This window comes from Anser anser (assembly GCF_964211835.1).
Source record: "Anser anser genome assembly, chromosome: 3".
In the NCBI taxonomy this organism is placed as follows: Eukaryota; Metazoa; Chordata; class Aves; order Anseriformes; family Anatidae; genus Anser; species Anser anser.
The window spans coordinates 99,249,025-99,271,995 of NC_139722.1; the positions used below are offsets into that span (position 1 = coordinate 99,249,025).

Consider the following 22,971-nt stretch of genomic DNA (forward strand, 5'->3'; position numbering starts at 1 on the left):
ACTACTGATGCTACATATGTCACATACATGAATCTCTCATACATACATCTCTCGTCATCATTGAGAAGTAAATAATATTCACTTACTATTGTTTCCACCCGTATTCTCTAGTATTTAATAGTAGGTCTAGAGAGTAACTGGCAGAAAGGGCAGTTTAAAATGTTTTACTGCACTATATACATAGATTCATAACAATGGCAGTGAGAGCACAGCTGACCTCCACAAGAGTTTATTTTTGTTAGGATTTGGTTAGGATTAATAGTTAAAAATATTCCCCAAACACGCTCCACTGCCTGGTCTTCCAGTGAACAGTTACAGCCCTGCCGTTGTTCAAGGGCTGCACAATGGTCTGAACAGAAGCCTGTAAGACAGCAGTGGAATAAGGGAAGTGCACTCAGAAAAAGCTGCAACCATGCTTCATCCCAAACATTATTGATCTCTCAAGCCCTGGCTTCAGCAAAGGGAGAGTTTCTTTGCAATGCTTTATATTCTTGAGATGGTTTATATGGAGAATTCAAAGTCTAATGCCCTGGGGCAAAAATTAAATTAATCATAATCTAATTTACAGTTACAGAAAAAAATCTAGACAACATCAGGCTTTACTACATGTAATGGCTTTATGAAATATATAAAGGTTACTCTTCTATAAAATATATATTTTTTCATTCCAAAATGCAAATTTTAATTCATATTTACTCAGGACTTTCTTGTTTAATGATTTAAACTTACTTCTATAAGAAAGACACACAGTGGCCAAATTAAAGATTTATTATAGTGTTTTTATTAACAAACTTTCATTGGAAAGTTCTGGGCGCATTAACATAGGAGGCACATTGGCTTCGATGTTTGGCATTTGACAATCAACAGAATTGCACTTCACTGTCACAGCCTTGCTACAACAGTGTGAATTTTCATGGCAACCTTCACAGTGAGCCTCTCCCACTGACCTATTCAGCAGGTGGTTTTCATCATTTTGGTCAGCATTCAAAACCTGGTCGTTCTGCAAAGAACGCTGATCTATCATCTTGCTCTCAGCTTTCTTTTTCTGCTTTGACATAGAGGCTTTCTTGCTTTCAACCCCGTTTGCTTCTGTGCCACCCTTTTCATCACACTTGTCCGTCTTCTGGCAGAATCCCTTGTGGTTGTTGGATACACTGTTCTCACATTCGGAGCAATGAACAATGAGAGGACCTACACTGCGGCAGAGAAATTGCGAGGAACTCATTACCTTTGGAACTGTTCTCATGTTTTCCTCCGGGTTTTGGTGAGCGTGTGAATCTGTCCTGTTTATTCTCTGATGTGTCTGAAACTGTTGCACTGACTGGAGGAAAAAATTTTTAGGCAGCGAGTTCTGCGTCATCGTTCTTTTGAGCCTTCCTTGGAGGCAACTGCAGTGGAGGACATGCTGGACTGGGTGCACATAACCTTCAGCAGCTTGCTGTAAAGCATTTATGGGACCCACAGGGTTTGGGATCTGTACAGCTCCAGGTGAAGGAGAGCACTGGTAACAGAAGGGATTGCTTAGCTGTTGACAGGAGTGCGGACTCCACTGGACTGCTACTTGTTTATATGGATCTGGACAGCTGCACTGCCTGTTTTGAGAGAAAATTGGGCATAGAGCATGTTGGTCGATAGACTGTAACACAGCTGAACCAGCAACGTTTTTTATGCTTTTGCTCACTTCACTATTATATACCGAATGCATAGGCATGCAGGTGTTTTGGGACCTGCTACTGAAGAGTTCTGAGCAAATATGAGTTTCCTCATACGTCACTTTCTCTGCAGGGTTACAGACACCAGCTTGTGATGCCAGCGGTTCAAGCTCATAGTGCTCATGCTCCATTTCTGGTTTTTGACTTCTGGAGTCCAGCTGATACTTGCTAATGGGATGCGATTTATTTTGACCTCTGCCTCCTTGGGCTCCTGAAAGGGTCTGAGAGAAGGCATTACACCGCAATTTTTTTGGTAGCGGGATTTGGCCACAAGTGCCCTGAGGTCCAAGGCATCGGCACATGCACTGGAAGAAGAACGTTGCAAAAGCCCAACTAATGCACATTATAAGCATCATGAAAGTGCCAAGCTGTGTGTATGCCAACACTGTAGAGGGCATCATCATTGCTCCAGCTACAAATGTTGTCAGTGCAGCCATTGCAATAGCAGAACCCATACGGCTTAAAGAAAAAATCACCTTTCCCTCTCGGTCAGGGTCAGGAGCAAGGCGATAAGCCACTCCATAATGAACAGCAAAGTCTACTGATAAGCCAACAGCCACAGAAATAGTGACAGATTCTAGCACATTCAGCTCCCATCCAAGAAGAACCAGAGAACCTACAGTGACAAAAATAGTTCCAGCTATTGAAACTATTGCGTAAAGGCTTATAATTATATTCCAAGTTGTAAGAAGCATTACACTAAATGCAACAGCAACCGAAAGACCCATGGCAATAAGAGTACCATCAGAAAGACTGTCCTGAAGATCATAAAATTCTAAATTGCTTACAAACCAACCATTGCTAAGGCCTTCAGGAGCAGAACTAAGCTCATTTGAAATCCATGAGTCAACCTCTTTGTAGAACTGATGCATTTTCTCATAAGCCAGTGTGAAGAGGTAGGTGCTTTGGAACTCCAGCACCACTGCCCTGATGGTGTCATTAAGGTCGAAGCGAGGCCCTGGGGTTTTGCTATCTAAATGGTACCCTGTGCTTCTTTCTAGCTCCATTATAGCTCTCTTGATGCATAACTCAAAAACTTCTTGTTTGTATGGAAAGCTCCAGTGGCTGCAGCAGGGGTAGAGAGATGGCTCATCACAGTCCTGATTTTCCATCCACTGCTTAAATGTTTCAATAAAACAGCTTGTGAAGTCTTGTTCTTCAGTCTGATAAAAGAATGTTTGATTTCTTAACTTCTGACAGAAGCGCAAAATCCAAACCTGTGAAGCGGGGCTAGCAATATTAAAACTACTATCTAGTTGCAGCTTTCCTTTACTTTTAGGATTTAAAGGGTCACCATTATCTTCAGGAGTGACACCCCAGATTACTGTAATAGGCATGTGGAGCTCCTCTCCGTGGTGGACACGTTCAAACATAAAAAGTTTTTTGTATTCTGCATCATATCGTTCAAATGGGTGAGAAGACCTAAATACCTGAAACTCAGAGAGCTCCAATGACGGCAATTTCATCTTTGGATTTACACACACAATATATGCTCCACCGATTGTTAAGGCAAGGAACCAGAAAAGCCAAATATAACGGAATTTGATAACAATGCATGGCAAAACTTTTTCAAAAAATATCCTGGATGCTTCTGAGACTGCAAAAATAATCTTGTGGAACGTTTGGCACAACACTGTCCAGCAGTTTTTGTTGTTGTATACCCTCTGCTGAGGTTTTTTAAAGCAACTGAAAATATTGAGAAGATACCGTTCATGTAATACAACTACAGCAGGTAGCCAGGTAACCATCAAAACATAATTTACCAATATAGCAGTGCCGGCATAAACACCAAAACATCTGATTGCTGTGATATTGCTGACATAATTAGCATAGAAGGCAGCAGCGGTAGTAAAACTGGTGACAAACATGGAAAGAGCAGCGTGCTGCAATGTGATGCTCACTGTCTCAGAAGTTCCAGCATGAGGTTTATCAAATTTTGTGTAGTTCCAAACATCACATAATACAAAAGCATCATCCGCTCCGATCCCAACAAGAATAATTAATGCTGTGAGATTCATGAATGGAAAGAACTCAAAATTAAATACTACCCGATAGAGAAAATAAGAAACAATCAAGGAACTAATTATTGCAAACATAGTCATCAGCGTGATAAACATGGACTTCGTGTATACACACATAACTAATAAAACAATTACAATGGCTATGGCAGGATACACAGTATCCATCAATAGGTAATCTTGAAACAAACTATGTTTTATTCCAAACTCAATCCCCGTGACAGTTGTTACACCATCAGAAGAGTTCCAGTTCTCAAAGTTGTCTAGGTAAATACTCATCATGCTTTCTCCTTTCTCAGTTGGAGAGAAGAGCATGCTATATTTTAAAGCTGGTAAGACATAGTCAGCTGTCTTTGGGCTTAGGAAATCCTTGTCCACTAGATAGTGAAGGATCTGGTAAACAGCATTGTACTTGGTACATTTGCGAGGCACGTTTGTACACTTGAGTTGGTCCTTCCTTTTGGCATTCATATCCCAGCAGTCCGGCCCCAGGGTCCCATTGTAGTAGTATTTGGCACATGTGCGAAGCAGCTTTAGGGTGTGAGAGACATCTCGTTCTACAATTTTTTGACACGATGACCTGTTGTTTAGAATGGCAATATAGTTGCCCAGAGTCCAGCTGGGACAGCACGAAGCAGCAGTGGCTCTCTGGCAGAGATCGCCAAACTGGGAATGGGATCTGATCTGTGTAAAAACAGGCAGAGCCAAAAATTCATTTTAAAGTAACCACCTGAATTTTTAGAAACATTCAGACACACAAAAAAATCCTTAAGTGACAAAAATTCAGTTTACAGTCCTTTTGTGTTAACATTTTAAATTCCTATTTCTGCATGCATTGGTTTTGATCAGTGTCCTCTTATATACACCAGACTGAACCAGCAGTAACTCAGTGTTCTGACTTGTCAACGCAGTGTAGATTTGGCAGAAGAGTTAAGAATACTGTATTTCTATTGTTTGAAGATGCACTGAGTTTTCTTCCAGACTGAGGGTGGTTAATTCTCTTCTATTATCTCATACTATAGTCCTGAAAAGAGACCATCAGCTATACCTTAACAAAGTTTCATTCTGCTTTCAATCACATACTGACGTTCCTAGGAGAAGCAGGGATTTACCATCCAGAAGAAAGGACATGACAGCTTTTACAACGACTACCATCATCTGACCTATCTTCTACAACCCTCACTTTGAGTTTTTTCTTGCTCTCATATAGCTGACAAACATTTCTCCCGAACAGGTCAGCATGCTGCTGCCTAGGCATTGCTTGTCCAAGTCATGCAGAGATTTCCAAGTCACAACATAATTCATCTGTGGCATAAGGCCCCATAAAATAAGTGTTGTTGCACAGAGATGGCAGTCGTGCCTCTGAACATTGCACCCACCATGGGAAGAAGTCCCGTGGGTCAGCACAAGAGTGAAGGAACAGAGAAAGATGCAGCAGGAAGCCCAGAGAAGTTACAGGGACAACCAGGCACCAGCGGCAAATGCAGACAAGGCACAGAGCTAGGTCACAGTGAGGGGAACCTCTGTTGTCAGCTCAAGTCAATGCCCCAAGCCGTGGAACTTCTATCAGAGCTTTATGAAAATGATAGCAATTTTAACATTTTGGTTAAGGAATCTCCTTACCTAAATGACTGTTAATCTGGTATGTGGAAAGTCTTCTTTGACTTTAAGAATATTCCAAATTTAGTTGAAACTACTAAGTGCAGGACTTAACTAAACTGCCATAAGACACTTTTGGCAAAATTAAAGCATCTTTAAGTAAAATTGAAACTGCTAAGCAACAATGTTAGATCATGGAAATTTTGGTAAAAAGTTGGTAAAACTCATTCTTTATGCAGCAGAGGGAATTTAAGTCTTAAAATTTTCATGTCTGCTGCTACACAAAACTTTCTGGCTTGTTGTATGTGCTGAATTAGAATTAATCCTTCAAATACTTAGATACATGTAAAACTTCAGTCTTAATCAAGTTGCCTATAATGAACACATTTTAATAAAGTCATTAAAGCTATGTGCTTAAGAGTTTACAGGATTGGGACCAGAAATCATTACCCATGTATATTTTAGATCACCTCAATTCAAAACATACTACTTTGCTTTTCTAGCAAAATTGCACAGGTTTATTATTAGCAATCATTTATAATGCAGACAAAACCTTGCAATTGGGGATTCTCATGACAGTTATAAAAGCTTTAATATGCACTTAATTTTGTCAACCAATTTCTGAACAATAACAAACTGGCATTCCAAAAAACCAGGATAATTCACATTTGATTGTTTCCAGATAAAAACACTCACACATGCAAACACAGGAAAAACCGAACAACCTATTAAATAAAAGGAAGCACTGGAATAGCCTATCTGTGTTTTTCATGGCACACCTCCAGGTTTATCTTACGAGGATATAATAGGCAAACCCTTGGGTCAGGCAGGCAAATTGGTAGGAAAGGATTGTATTGTCTTCTCTGCATATTCAAGTTCAAAACAGGACAATGAGGGTTATATGCTGTTCTTCAACACTTGCTGCAGGCCATAAACATTCACCGGTAAAGTAACTGCTGCCAAAGATAAAGTAACATGAGCTGGCAGCTGGAAATGAGAAATTAAAATGCAAAATTTAGCTTGGGATAGCTTATTAAAACACTATGTAAAATGTTAATACATTGTAGCATTGGGCTTTGTTAGTGATCCAAAGGTATGGCAAAGGCCATTTTGCTGTTGCCTAACTTGGTCTGCCACTGGCAAGATTTCCGTTTGTTCTGGAACAACTAAAGAAACCAAGCAGTGCAACCTGCGCACATGCTGCGTCTGTAGGCAGACCTGCCCAAATGGATATATGAAGTGACAGAAATCACAAATACGTGTTTTTGGGGAAGCAGTCTGAGAAGATAATTTACAGTCTTTGAAGTTTATAAAATAACTGTTTACGGTTTATAGGGAAAACATCCTGCAATTACCAGCTGAAAGAAAGGGCTCTTCTCATTCAAGTAGTTACAACATTTCTTACAGCTATTTTGTATATAATATTTCCATGAAGATTATAGGACTACCATATGCTGAGCAGCTGTACAATGAAGCCCCTGACTGTCAGTAAAATATACAGTTAAAGTAGATACAAGCAGATGGGAATACAATTATCACACAGGATATATTGTTAGCTCATATTAAAAGCAAATACTACATGGTGCTGAAATCCCACTTGTCATTCAAAAATTACATAAACACTAAGGTTCACATTTCCAGAAAACACTGTCCAATCTTGGAATACAGAAAGTTTTGCCACTCATTTGAACAGAAACAGAATTTTGACCCTCAACAGTGATGAATTCAACAACAAAACTGACTACAGCCAGAGGAGATTCGGTAAGACTGGAAGGCCACAGAAGTGTCAATTTCTTCTGATAGCTACAGGGCAAGTCAGCCTCCTCTCTAGAGACTGGTTGTTAGCTGAACTTCACGTTTAGAAGTGGGACTTACGTCAGCACTTCATTTGAGTTCTAAAAAGTGTTAGAAATGCTCAGAAATTGTTAGAATTGTTTAGAAATGTTACTTGTAAATAGCAAGCATTTAAAAAAAAAATAAAAAGGAAAAAAGCTTCAGCCTTTTCTCAACCCCAAGTGTCTTATTTTTATTACACATTTACATATACCAACCAGCAATACCTAAAACACCTAAACATATCAGTTTATTTTGTCAACTACCTAGCTAAAAGACCAAGCCACTATCATGCTGCACTACTGTTGTGCTCAGCTGATGTGCCTGATTATTCTCAAGTAAATACGTAAATTACAACACAGATCCATAGAAACATTATCTGCAACAAATACTCTTTATGAATATTTAAATCATTCTGGATGTGGCTGAAGGAGACAACATTTTATTTTCTCAGGTGTTCTTATTCTGAAGGATGAGCTATTTTCATGGAGTCAAGATGTGTGGTGCTTGTTTTTTTACTTTCATGCTTCCCTCAGAAAGTAAAGCCATATTTGAAATACCATTTTACTATAAAAGTATGCGTACAGGGAGGGAAAAAGTCATCAGAAGTAATGTGAGCATTAAAAACAGTATTTTTCAGAGGTAATTAACTGTGTTTATTTTCTTACACAGATGTATTATTTTTTATTCAGACAGCATTGTTTTGCAATGATTGGTATCGTCCTATACATAGGACAATATATAATCCTCCTCCACCCCATTCTGGATGGCATTAGTAGCAAAAACAAATTCCTCTGTATAATCTAATTGTAGAGATTGTTGTTTGTTATCTTCCTCTGTACACAGACTGACTATTTTACAAGGATGTGAACAATGTCAAACGCTCTCATATACTGTTGGATGACAATGGGCAGCAAAATGAAGCTCAAATAAATGCTTTCTATCTGCATATTAAATAATAATACAACATCTTTACTTACCCTCAAGTTATCTACATTGCACATTGACTTAATTGCATTCAAATTCCATAAATTCTCTCCTTCTGTTGATGTAAAAACCACTCGTGAATAGCGATCACCTGAAATTACAGGAGGACGGTTTATGGACTATTTGGTTGTGTCTGACATCAAATACTGATGTAAAATCCCACCATTCCAATGATGCCAATGAATTTTTTTTTCAGGTCATGGGAATCCACCTCCTTTTTAAGATGATAATATATTTATCTGTAAGACTTAGTCCACATGAAAGTTTCAGTTTCCTTAAAGTGCTTATAGTAAACATGGCATCTTAAATATTATATACCACTTAGAAGCTCTACAGACTTCTATTCAAGCAAGTTATCTTCTGAACTATGACAAACAAACAAAAAAAAATCCAACAACAGAAGATCTAATCAGCAAACTATGAAATTATTGGCACAGCATAATGTCAGTGCATAGATAATAGAAATCAAAGGCTGATTTAGTAAGACATTCAGGAATGTAAATAATAATTATAAAGATGTTTCTACAAGACTTTTTGCTTTAGAAGCAAATGACTGCAGTGGAAATTGTGATATCCGTAAGGCCATTTTAAATAATTCTACAGTTTAGATACATGCAGCTTAAATTAAAAATTAAATCATATTTATTAGAAGACAGCTTTTAGAAAAAGAAATCATTACTTAGTGGCAGAAGTCCTTTATGCATAGCTGACAAGGGAAACATATATACATGGACATATATATGGTACTGAGTAACAATATATGGTACTTTGGGTTAAGAAACATTATCACTTTAATTATATTTCCAAAAACAAAAGGTTGATTTTTTCCCACTGCTGAGAATATGCAGAGCTGTTGCCCTTCACAGAACTGCAATGAAAATACTCAGTGGTAGTGCCTTATGATCTCTGGCTGTGCTTTAGGATCAAGGAAACTGAAATCTGCTGATCCTAGAGCAGACACAGAAGGATACCAATGACCAATACGGGTCAAGAGGAAAACAACCGATTTCTTTACATAACAAACTGGAAACTCCCATAGAAGCACAATCCCTTCACGACTGACACAACTGAGACTATGCAGGAACAGTAATGGAAAGAATGAGACTATACAGAAATAGCTGGCGGGAGTTAATTCTGCTTCAAGCTATAGTTAATGCTCAGTAGTGTTTCTAATACATTTCCTCTTCCTTATGAAATAACTTTTCAGTCTAATTTGGTTCTGCTCACAATGATGACATTGTTCATATTGTCTCACTTTACATGTAAAACCTCAGTGTAATTGAAAAATAAATAAATCTGTTTTTCACCTCTTTTTACTGCTCATTGCTTTCTCTCTCAGGTCAATAATATAAACAAATAACTTCATAATTACGTTTTTGTGCTCTGTTATCAGTCTTCACACATACAAGTAGCAGCAACAGAGCCCAAGTAGGCATTCTTTGAATAAAGGTGAGATCTACATCTGCTAATGTGTGTAATCTGCCATAATGTAACTTACCAATGTTTTGTCTTATGCTTTGTAAAAAGTTTAATAAAGACTTCTTTGTCCTCCAGTTTAATTTAAACATTTTCAAAAGCCTTTACTACTTTAAGAATTTGCTGGATTTTTGGTTGGTTTTGAGATCTTTTGGTTTTGTTTTGTTTTTAAAAACAGCCTAAATTCTGGGCAGGATATGACCTGTGGATGTCTTTTAGGAAAGAGTCTCATATAAACATCTAGAGGAAAAGTAATTTGTTTTAGGTGGTTTTCTTTTTTTTAGAGTTGATGGCACAGACAAAACACAACTTCTTCCCCAGTGTGAGTTAAGTGCTATGTCTATAGGCATACATAAAACACTGCCCTTACACTGATTACAGCATTATCAACAACAGAATATCTTTACAGGAAATGGAACCACTTTAAGGACATAATTGCTTCCTAGGAAGAACCAATAGAATATAACATTTTAGCCCAATAATTTCAAAGGCTTCTGCACATACAAAGAAGGTGTTTATCATGAATATACTAAGCAAAAATATTTTCCTAATCAGGCACACAATAGACAGAAGAGCTCAGAAATGATTCAACTGTCAGAAGCTTATTCTCCTTACATCATTTCTCCACTTACTTGGAATATCACAGAAAAAGGTATCCTTGTGAAAGTTCCATTCTGCTTGCCTCTTTTCTCTTTCATAGTGATCATCTGACCATCTGTCATCTTGATGACTGAAATGGAATAAATGGCTTTAACTTACTTCAACAAAGAAATTGTTAAAAGACATATCCAAACAAGTTACACATCTCATTAGCTCTTCTATTACAGTGTGACTTCTTTATTCAAGAACTGAAACATTCATTGCATTTTTTCTTATTAGAGACTTCAAAGGCTGACACAATATTTCAAAAATCTTATGATGGGAATTATCTAGGTCCTTGAAAATTGTAGATGACTAGATCCAATACGTATTGAAACCATTGACACTATATACAGTAAATTCAGTGGGTACTAGAGCAAGTGCTATGTACACACAAAAAACCATAACAGAATAAAGTGAATCTTTAATACAAATTCTTACCTTTTAGCTTGCTCATCTGCATATTTAAAAGGATAATTTGCAAGTGTTGCTTTGTACCCTGTGTTTTTCACCATATTGTTCCATGTAACCAGTCTCTGTCCTATTGCTGTCCCTCTTGGTTCAAAACCCTAAGAAAGAGTATTATAAAATTCCATTAATACTTTTAATTCTTTAGCTCAAATAGGAAAGTGGAAACACGACCAAAGTGATGTATAGTTTTCATTATGAAGCATAGTTATTCCAGGCATCTGCTCTAAATGTAAAATGTTTTATGATGGGCCAGTTTGACAAAATAATGACCAACTATATAAACTGACAAGGCATTACAAATTCTTGCACATATTACTTATCTCCCCGAGAAATGGTGATTATTTAGTCTACTAAATGTTCAACTTACTTTTCAGAGTAAGGGTATTCTGTAATGTTCTCTTCTGTATCTTAATTACAACTCTTTACTGATTTTTATGATCTTTATTATCTTTTTTTTAATGATCTTTATGAATAAAAAAATTAATTAAAAAAATATATATTTTTCCAAGAACTAGGCAGGTCTTCCATTTCAAAAGTGACTTTGAAATATAATTAGAATAACTTGACTGTTTTCAGAAAAAAGCCATTACATATGGATATGTACAGATACATGCTACTATAATACAAATAACAATAAATTACAGGAGTAGTATATCCATATTTGAGGATGGAAAAAAATGTATTTTTTCCATAAAGCTACTCATGGGTAAAATAGCTCAAGAAAAATAAGAAATGAGCACAGTATTTAACAGAATCTGATATAGATTACTTTCAGTCTTTCAATATGGATATCATTTCATCCCCAGAAGGCACTTGGAATACCCTTTCCTTTAATAGATCCTGGCCCTCACTCTTTGAAACTTGATTTAGAACGTATGGTCTGTGTTGTACTGTGCTGTACATCTAAAACTGGGATGAATTTACATTATCCAATGTACAGCAGTTCTGTTGTGGGGCACATGAGATTCGAATGACAACATGCAGAACTAGTTGAAACTCATGGATAACACACTCTGATGGCAACTGCACCTTTGTTATCACTCTTTGTTACCAATGTCAAAATCTGATACTTTTAAAATTATTTTTGCTAAAGGAATCACCAGGCTCTTTAACATTTCATTTCTTTCATGGATCTATCAGACAAAGCTTGATTTTGCAAGCTTACTGCTGATGGAAACTCAATGGAAATTGATTCCCAAAGAGATTCAAAGTACAGAGGATCTTTTCAGGCACATTAAGCGTCAGGGGAATATACCAGTTGCTGTACTTGCATCCACTGTTTACTGCTAATATTGAAAAAACATCAAGCCAAAAATACTTATTGGACAGTACAAGTGACTACTATTCACTTACCAGCAATGGATCTGAGAAATCTGGAAGATCTGGAACTAATATTCCAACCAGTGCACACACCACTATTAACACAGTACACATGCCCAGGACCACCACAGGCCAGTCAGCTATCAGCGCAGCATAGCTACATGGAGAGCAGCAGAGAAAAATATGTTACAGAAAAGAAAGTCATGCAGAAACAAACCTCCTCCCTCCTGAAACACTCTACTCGTATATAAAAAAGCTTTTCATATCAGACACAGGAAAAAATGCAGTCTTTATCTTAGATTTTATTTATACTGCTACAGAGGTGATTAATTATGGGCTACTGAAATAGATATTTCTGTTGTTCAGTACCCGTTGGGAATTTAAACTGCCATAGGAATCATTTATGTAACATTTTTATATTAAAAATGAAAAACAAACATATGTGAAATGAAAACTCTAAGTCTAAATACAAATTTCTGAGATTAGTATTTCTTCCTTAACCTTACACTTAATTTCTGGCATGGATATTATCCTTGTTTGGGACCACTAGAAAATAAATGTTTTGTTAAAAAACTCAGGATAGAAAACATCACAGTTTCTTCTTTGAAAGTTTAAGCTTTTTTAAAAAAAAAAATCAGAGGAAAAACAGATTTTTAAGCAGAACCCAAAAGAAAACATTTCCTCTATATTTAAAACTGCCATTTATAAAATATACTCAAAACCTATATTCTAACTATCCACAAAATCTGTTTTAAATTCAAAGATGAAAGGGAGTTGCAACATGACACAAGCTAATCAGCATTAATGTTTTAGTCTTCTAGAATAACATACATCCTTGGACTTTAACTCCCGGTATGTTCTCAACTTTGAGAGTGCAAGAGTTTTACAACCAAATCTAATTTTCATTATTTTTGGAAGATATTTTTTTTCTGTTAAGTTGACAAAAGGTATCAGGAAAGAAAACGAAACCCAGAAATCTTAATTCCTTAACATTTTTTCTTCAAGTGAAGAGCTGAACTCATACAGCTTATGTTTCAAGGGTAACATTGTCTAATCTAGGGATCAAAGACTACTGAGAGTCCCACAAAGTTTAAAAGGCATTTAAAAAAAGAATTGTAGGCTATGAATCATTCTGCACTGATTGTCTCTGTACACACTAAATATTGATCATGAAGATTTATACCCCATTTCCTCCTCAACTTGCCTGCAATGTAACATGAAAGCAAGTTTATAGCAGAGCTAGATTATTGTACTATCTACTACTATTGTATTACTATCTTAAAAGATTGTTTCTTTTTCAGTTTTACGCCAACCCGTTACCTAATCACAATTTGATCATCTGCTCTAGAGAAATTTTCCATCCCATTCCTAAGATGGGATGTAATGCCCAGTTCCTTGCTCCAGCAAAAGCTTCCCATTTTTCTAACTGTAAAATCAACAGCAGCGAGCAAGCTTATTGCTGACTTTTTGTCGCACATGCAAGTCAGTATGCTCCAGGGGTCTAAGCACAGCTTTAAGCAGCAAGGGAGTCCAAAGCACTGGGTGTATCCCAATATCCCATTTGGTAAATGTGGAATAATTCTTACATTCTCACACAAGAGGTTAATTAGCAAAAGCTTGAAAAGCAATCTGAAGCATTAGTTTTTATTAAAGTGAATCACAAGGGGGCAGCTTGCCAAATGAGCAATTGTACAAAGTAGAAGAGAAGGGAAGTAAATGACCTAATAGAATTTTCCTATTTATAGGATTAAATGTTTTCATAAACACCAAGTGCTAGATTGACTAGTTATTACAGACATTTGCTCTGAAGTCATAAAATTCTACCTAAATTAGTTATATTTTCCTATTCACTAGTGCCAGATACCCCTCTGTCATGTTGTTTCTATGCTTCCATTGTCACCTGAGCAGCCCTTCAGACACTAGCTGCAAAAGAAAATGTGTCCTAGGTGAATTGTTTAAAAACTTAATAAGCCATATACAGAAGACAGCAAGTGTTTGTTTACACTTGTACAACTGTCCTGCTTCTTACTACATGCACTGAAATTCAGATAAACAAAGCTGACCTGAGCTGGAACATTAAAAAAGTCCTAACCATGCTACGTTTTAATTTTGTCTGAACATAATTCGATGTCACTGAGGGCTCTGGTTCCAACCAAGATGCCTACAGGCAGCCCAGATGTTGTCTACCTCTGAGTGGCTAAACATGTGGCAGTTCCTTTATTTTTCACCCATTAAAAAGCCAGAAAATTAGTCTAATTACATTTTCTCTGTGAAAAGCCAATGCCATGAATTAGATTCTGCATCTGATAATTTTCAAATCCAAGAGAAAAATCTCTTCCACATCTTTCCTCAGTCAAGGCATCACTCCCCTTCAGAAGGCGCATCCTTAGTGCTAAGCATGTACCTTAGCACTTTTCCATATCGGGATAACGCCTCGTGCTTTTGATGCCTAATTAAAACTATGCTTGCACAATGAACCAGGCATATTGTGACGTTACTACACTAGCTTTTTTTAATCCTTCTAAGTGTTCAAGCACTACATGATGAATTTTTTGTATCTATGACGTTGACTGAAATCTTTTTAGGCCACTCATTCACTGCTTTCCACCTAGTTGTTAGAATGGTATAGTTTGAAAATACGTGCAGTTTTCACTAATTTCTTTCCTCCTGATATTTCACACACATGAAGGAGTATTTTTTCTTCATGTTTTAAACAAATAAAAATGCTTAGGAGATTCAATAAGTAATTCAATCCAGGCTAATTTCACCATTTTGGCACCACTAAAGACTGGTTTCAAGCATTTTACCCCAAGGTGATCTAGACTCCAGGCATTTTCTTAAAAAGTAGGAAGAAAAGAAAAGAGCATTTTGCTTTCCCTTCCATTTTAAGCAGAAGCATAAAACTTGGACACTGTCAAGCTTTTCAGTTCAGCACTTATATGCAGACATACTCAGTTTAAACCACTGCTCAGTCTCACATAAAAAGACAAACATATCACATATAAATTCAATACAGTAAACACGAGCAATGGCTATTTGTGTGACTGCACTCGTAGTACCACAGATTTATGCAACTCACACTAGATAGTCAGTGAACGAGCCTGTTTTTTACTGAAGGTAAATTCTACAGGTGGATTATGTTTTTAATGTATGTTGACTTGCAATGATTTCTTGTTGCTATTACTGATACATGAACAGTTTAGGTAAGTTGCTCTACTGCTTTCTGTGATCCTGCCATTCCTCAGAGCACATGCTGTCCAAACCTAGCATTCTTGACCATGTGGGTTTTCTGCTTTGGTTTTAGGAAGCAGAGAAGATCACTATGATGAAATTATCTGAACTCTTCTGTCAGGTTATCATTCTCGCTGACACAACCAAGCTGCTTCTCAGAATAACCCTTAATCAGAACAGTAACAAGCCACAGAGTTTTTAAGCTTCTGCTGACAGTGTACATGTATAGAACGAGAATGGCATTGACTGTAGTAAAAATTACAATAAGATATTTGCCAGAAAAGCCGTCTGCATAATTTTAAAATTCTGCCCCAGTATTTTGTCTCTAAAAGCTTCTCCCAAAGAAGTTATTTACGGAAAGACTACTTAGGCCACTTTCTGTGGTCTATTCTCTTCCTGCTCCCACAGGCTCCACAGCTGTTTGATTAGGGATGTCAAGGCGCGTGTCCCTGGCTACACCTTTCCGTGTTTATTTAGGGACCCACTGAAGATCAGTTCTACTAACTGCTTCAGAAATCCACTACCCACTGTGTGAAGAAATACTTTCAATATAAATGGTTTTAGTTTGATTGCCTACTATTTTTCTCAAATGTACCTCATTTTTGCATGGGGAATAACAACTTTATGATCACTTTATATCTATATGATTCTGTAAACGTCTCATGTGATGGTATTATACCTTACCTTTTTGGTAACTTGAATGGTCTGGCTGGCCTGGAAAAGGGGGAAAAAAGAGTAATTGAAAATATATGAAATATATGTGCACATGCCAATTTGGTTAATTTTTCCCATACATGGATAAGCAACTAAATGATAAAAATCAGCTGTTTCGGAATATGAATTATTTTAGAAGACATACAATCATACTCAATTGAGCCTTTGCAAACATGTAATTCAGAGAATAATTATAGCTACAAAGACAGCTGGGTTTTCAAAAGCGGAATTTTATGCAGCTGATTTTTGGGATTACTATTTAAGAGGCTGTTCCAGTTTTCAACAAAAGACTAAATAAACAAGATAAAAATTCAGTACCATTAAAAATCATGAGAAAGTTTGCATATGATGGGAAAGGACAACCAAAACACCATGTTCTGACACTGCAATTCATGAACCTTCTTAATTGTCCTTCGTAATTCCATTACCGAAAATGATTTTGGCCAGAATTTTTGTCTTACCATAATACAGAGAATAGCATGACAAAAAGTACCTATATAAAATAACTTTTCTATTCAAGTTTCTGGTTTTTATTAAAAATGTAATATAAACAACTTGACGAGGAGACCGCAAACCTAAATGCAAATTATTCATACTCGCAACTATTCAGTGAACACTTCATCTTGTTAGCTATTGATCAGCAAGTCCAGCATACATTTCACTTTAAAAGATTTCCATGAAGTCCTTCCAAGAATTTCCTGTCTATGAACATGACATACAATCACTCTGAAAATGTAACCGTACTGTAGCCCTGATTTAGTTATGAACTTGTTTTACCATCATGGCCATATTTAATAGTACTTCTTTAAAAAGTATAGAGAACAATTTAAGAAACAGCTGCTTGCATAAAATAGGTCACTTGGTACTTCTGTGCTGTGGTCTCCAAAAGAGTGAAGATTTGCATATTTTCATACCACTGGATTAACAGCTCAAACTTTGGACCCTCCAAAGGTTTTCAGAGAAGTTTAAAGCTGAATTCAGTGCTCAAAATTTGCCGTCATCTGAGGAATAAGATTTGTCACACTGGGCTGAAATTGTAGTCCAGGGGAATAAACATTCTGACATAAGCACTTTAAGGTAGCTGCAACCATGCCTGTCCCAGGTGACAGTACTGCTTAGGCTATATCTAATTCAGAGCAACTATAATGGGAAAGGGGAAATAATTTGTATAAAACTGAGCCTCCAACTCTACACTCTGTTACAGCAAATAAGAAGTATAATATCATGCAAAACAGCTCGTAACACAGCAAGAGGTCACTTCAGACGTACATTCAAATTGTTGCAAAATAACATGATAGCAAAAGATACGATGAAAATATAATTGACAGAGTAACATAAATTCTACAATTCACGTTATCCCTTTCTTCAGCAGAGACAATGGAAGAAAAAGTTAAATTAGCAAAGCTAACACTGATGCTAGGCCCTCTTTTATTCTATATCCTCATTCATCGTATATCTCAGGCAATATAGCATAAATACAACTGTGATGTAACATTTCATCAAGATCCTGGCTTGTATCAGGGAAAGTGTAGCCAGCAGGAGCAGGGAGGTGATCGTCCCCCTGTACTCGGCTCTGGTGAGGCCGCACCTCGAGTGCTGTGTTCAGCTTTGGGCCCCTCACTACAAGAAGGACATCGAGGCCCTGGAGCGTGTCCAGAGAAGGGCTACGAAGCTGGTGAGGGGCCTGGAGCACAAGTCCTGTGAGGAGCGGCTGAGGGAACTGGGGTTGTTTGGTCTGGAGAAGAGGAGGCTCAGAGGAGACCCCATTGCTCTCTGCAACTGCCTGAAAGGAAGCTGTGGGGAGCTGGGGGTCGGCCTCTTCTCACAGGTAACTAGTGACAGGACTGGAGGGAATGGCCTCAAGTTGCGCCAGGGGAGGTTCAGGTTGGAAATGAGGAGACATTTCTTCTCAGAAAGAGCAGTCAGGCATTGGGACGGGTTGCCCAGGGAGGTGGTGGAGTCACCGTCCCTGGGGGTGTTCAAGGAAAGGTTGGACGTGGTGCTTAGGGACATGGTCTAGTGGGTGACATTGGTGGTAGGGGGATGGTTGGACCAGATGATCTTGGAGGTCTTTTCCAACCCTAATGATTCTGTGATTACATATATATACATATATATACATGTATATGCATTTCCTCAAGGAAATTTAACTTTGATAAGAATTAAAAAAAAAAAAAAAAGATTTCTATTAGTTGTAACCCACTGCTGTCTGGAATTGCTCCAACCTGCCAAGTAGTGGAGATGCTAAATGGAACATGAATGTAGGTAGCAGAGTAGTACAAATTGCTCCTAGCAGCCACGAGGAAGCTGGAGAAAGGGATGAGGAAAGCAGCATACATAATTTGCAGTTACAGTAACTCAGTTTGAGGAAATGTACAGACAAGAATTTTCTCTTAAATTTAGCCACAGAAATGAAGGCTAAATTTATGAAATGTCACCAACCTTTAGTTTGTAGTCCATCATGCACTAATCTGTATTTCAGAGATACTGAACACACTAATTCTAACAACTAATACCAAAAATCTTTCTGGTTCTCCTGGTGCCAAGAGAAGAACAGCATACTTGTCAGAAACCAAAACTCACAGAAGCCCGAAGAAACTGATTTCTGAAATGATCTTGCAACAGTAAGTTGCCTGAGGCTGAAAGAGAAGCTTTGGCAGGCTTGGGAGGCTTCTCATCATCCTAACTAAAACCTTAACCACAAAACAAACTTTCCTCAACACAGCCTAGACTGGACAAAAAGAAAGTAGGTATTGGGGTTGGAAACCACTAAACCTGATTCTTAAGGGAGTTGTAATGGGACTCTATATGAAGAGAAATGCTTAAACAGGGAAACCTTTCACGGACAAATTCAGCACCAGTGAAGAACATTAACTGAATCTGTGCTTCCACGCCTGTATGGAAAGGGATAAAACTACAGAGTCAGAAAACAGATTTTTGTAATTACAAGATATGCTTTTGGGTTTCCAGATCAGAGAGGAACATATCCACACATTTACTGTTAATACAGTGACCCAAAGATTAACTTCTACCTTTTATTTTTTAAGGTCTGCATTTCCACATATGCTCAGTTACTTGTGAAAGCAAGTCTTTTTCTCATCTGTGCCGTAATGGAGTTTACCACTAGCAACAATACCATGCAGTTATTTAGCACAAAGAACAGCCAAGCAAGGACCACAACTACAGCACTAGTGGCCATAATTCAGGTCTATACTGACCTGTATAGAAGTGTATATGGCAATTCCAGTTTATATGGACAGATAAAATTGCCTTCTGTATGTTTGGATTTTGTCAATTTTAGTGCCCCTTTTCCAACAAAGTTAATCTACAAGGCTGAAAAAAACCAGCAGGTTCTTTAGTTGATTATTAACTCCCACAGAGGGAATGTTTTCCTCTGCACAGGCTGTAGCACCGCTCTCCACATCACTATGCTGTATGACTGTTACAGTGATCTGCGTGAGCCTGTAAAGGGTTATCTGGTTCATCCAGAGAGCTGTGTCCACATCACGGTGCAATCCCCCAGACCTGAGAGTTTGCTCAGACTGTGAGGTACAGTGCAGCCACAGAATCATCTGAGCTCCTAAAAAAGCTGGTGAGATAAAATTTTGTTGGGAAGGACCAACATGTAATTGATACTGCTCTGGGGATGATGCAGGCATCTTCTCAATGTATCTTTTTGTGTATTCTCTTTTTTCCACTGCTCTCCCAGTCCCTTCTGCATGCAAAATCTTAGAAAACATGCACATCTTAAATCTTCATTGAACTTTATCCCCCATTTCAATTATGTCTCTGTAACTATATGGCAAAACCTATTTTCTCAACAGAATCTAAAATTTGTTTTAGATAGGGCTTCCGAAATTAACTTTGGCTGATTTGGTTTACATAAAAAGAGTAAAAATACCAACATAACCGTTTCTTATCCTCCCTCTTTCCCATCAAAACCAAACTACATTTCCCTCTGTTTCTTCCACCTGCAAAATATATTCAGTGCTGAACAAATGATGATGATTAAGTTCTTCAAAGTTAGGGAGGGTTAAAGGTCACACCTGCTATCAAACTGTTTTGTTTCGAAAAGCGTGCATTAAAAAAACCTGTGTGTACCAGAGTGAATTCCAGCAGTGTAACCAATCCCTTGCAGCTGTTGTGATGACTCTATTATATCAGTCAATAAGAAAAGTTATCCCTGAAAACTATGCACAAAAATTCTTTAGTTATGCTCTAAAATACAGAAATGCATGGTAAAACCAGATCTTTCCCACTTAATTAAAGCTGCTGTGTCTAATTTTTGAAGTATTATACTTCCACTTAGTTTAAATAACACCCCCAAGCTCTAAAAAAAGTCTAGACAAAAAAAAAAGAAACAAGAACAACAACAAAAAACAGTTTTCATGAGAAAGAAATGGTGAATTCCATAACTGTATTGGGACAAAAGCCAAGTTGATGTTTGTATTGAATTACCCTTGTAGTTAGTTCTCACAAGTTTGATACCAGAAAGTGACAATTGCATTTGTTTATGACAGGACTAGCAAAACAAAGGTATTACATAAATTACACTCACTGATTAAAATCCAGTATAAGCTATGCCAAGGGGGAATAAAAGGATGGGCGATATTCTACTACCATTACTGCAAACCATATCTCTACTCAACAGACACTTTGCTTTATGCTTTTCTTTCCTAATGACTATTTTAGCTCGAGCATCACACGATTAGGAAATACAAAATGAAAAGATAAACAGATTGGCTAAAAAGCTCCTAAGTTCTTCAACGTGAAACTTATTTGGTTGACTAGCATCCTTCTGTGCGAGATGGTGAAAAGGAGGAGTGGTGTTTTTAAAAAGCGTTGCTATAATATCAGACTGCTTATTAGGCAAGCATTATTGTCTAAAAGGAACGTTTCATGAGCGTGTTCCTTCAGCATGGAACTGCTCCAAATGAATTTGACACTTAATAAAATTGTGGATGGCTTATTGTTTATGTAGTGCATTTGTTTTGCTTGTCTATTGCCATTCAGAGGAATACAAACCTGGATGTAACAGATGACAATACAATTACCTAAATATTCCAGGACACTCTTTTTGCAGTCTTTCCTCAACAAATCTCTATTGTGAAAAAAGTATCAATTAAAGTAATCACTTTCACCTCACACCAAAAAGAAGCAATGCCAGCTGCTTCATGAGTAGATGCAAGAAAAGCTGCAGGAAGTAGCTATGACAGAACATTAGGAAAACAGACTGTGTTTAGAAGCATACTTTGATGAGAGCTTTTCACCTATTGTGGAGTAAACAACATTTAAAAATGCATTGGCGGCTATCAGGAAATTAAAAGGTAGAAAAAGATACTAATACAATTTTTGACCACAAGCATTCCTGCCTACTTGTTTTAAGTGTATTAACTTGTTTATACAGTAACTTGTTTTATCAAGTCAGTTAAAGAGGGTCGATACATTTCAAAACATGCTTTTGTATTAACTTGGCTAAACAGCGTACTCCTAAATCACATTAAATCCCTATTATAATTCTGGATAAAGCCCTGGTTAAATATTTGGCTTCTGAGTTATTTCATGACACTTACACACAATTAATTTCTATTACACAGTGTGCAGATAGAGACTGAAGCTCAGATGTAGAGGGACTTTTCCCCTTTGTTCCTCGGAGGAACCACGAATGAGTCAGACTAAGCTGAAATGAATGCATGTCGGGCTACCACCCCAGATATGAAGCAGCACAAAGGCACCGACTGGGACTGCTGCACCCTGTTCTAAGGTATAAGGCAACAACTAGAAGAACCATAGATAACCTGAAACTGTCAGTGCAGGTGCTTCCTGTGTGAGTTAGAGAAGCAGGAGAACTTCCAGCCTTGGCTAAAAGGTGCTGTTGCACACAACCGCAGAACAGCTGAGGCTGGAAGGAGCCTCTGGAGGTCCAACCCTCCCTGCCCAAGCAGGGACACCTAGAGCAGGTTGCCCAAGACCACGTCCAGGTGGCATTTGACTACCTCCAGGGAGGGAAACTCCACGGTCTCTCAGAGCAACCTGCGCCAGTGCTCCATCACCTGCACTGCAAAGAAGTGATTCCTGATGTTTAGACGGTTGCTGCTGGAACGAGCATTTCTTGACGACGCACTGCTCTTCTTCATCCCGTTACCTGCCATCAAGCAGTTTATTGCAGACTTTCAGACGGATGGGCAAAAAGCATCTCAAAAAGATAAACACCGGTATTTGCAGCCACTTTTCCTACTTCCCTGCAGAAACTGGTCTCAGATGAAAAAGTACCAACTGCTGAGAAATACAGCATATCAATCTGAGATCCAGGCACAGCTGCTTTTAAATTACGAACAGTAACAGTGGACCATAATTTCAGGGCTCAAACGTGTGTCCAAGTGTAGCACACAAACGGTCTCTGACAGAAACTTGGCAGATTAGGAAAAGCCCAGTTTTCTAAATGAGAAAACTAACTGGTCAGATTGCTAGCCTTTGTCATTCTGGCTCTGAGCTCCGCAAAGTTTTGAAAATAAAAGCTTAGCTTGCAGCTATTTATCACAAAAGCAACTGAAAAAGTTGTCACAGGGATGCAGAGTGATCCCCAATAGTACTGCAGAGAGCAAAGCCGCAGGGGCAATGACGACGACTGCTCTAGTAAAATGGGATCCGGAGCAAATGCAGTAGATCTGTAAGAACTTATCTTCCAGCAGTATGGACAAACACTGAATGTTTGCTTAGTCTTAATTCTGCTTTCCTCATGCAACTATTCATAAAAGGCAGGTATTGTTTTTCTCATTACAAATAACATCATGTCCATAAAAACACATAGCACATTTGTGAAATAGTGTACTCTACAGGACACAAACTCTTCTTTTTGGAGCACCTTGTATACCACAGGTGTCTAAACACAGTGATACAAAAAAAAAAATCATTAAAAAAATAATTTTGTCTTGCATTTCATTTAATGATGAGCCCAAAATGTTAAATTA

At 37.8% G+C, this 22,971-nt stretch overlaps 1 protein-coding gene across 7 annotated transcripts in view; it reads right to left on the minus strand.

Moving 5' to 3' along the window:
• Nucleotides 1–758: 758 nt before the first annotated feature.
• DISP1 (dispatched RND transporter family member 1) overlaps nt 759–22,971 on the minus strand; it is an 89,184-nt gene continuing 66,971 nt past the window's right edge. For all 7 annotated transcript variants that reach the window (XM_083829120.1, XM_083829121.1, XM_083829119.1 and 4 more), the window contains 6 exons: nt 15,971–16,000; nt 12,089–12,212; nt 10,706–10,833; nt 10,258–10,355; nt 8,143–8,240; nt 759–4,414 (listed from right to left, as the gene is read on the minus strand). In XM_083829120.1, coding sequence (XP_083685246.1) covers nt 770–4,414; nt 8,143–8,240; nt 10,258–10,355; nt 10,706–10,833; nt 12,089–12,212; nt 15,971–16,000 — 4,123 coding nt within the window. In that variant the 3' untranslated portion in view covers nt 759–769. The remainder of the gene's footprint in view (nt 4,415–8,142; nt 8,241–10,257; nt 10,356–10,705; nt 10,834–12,088; nt 12,213–15,970; nt 16,001–22,971) is intronic.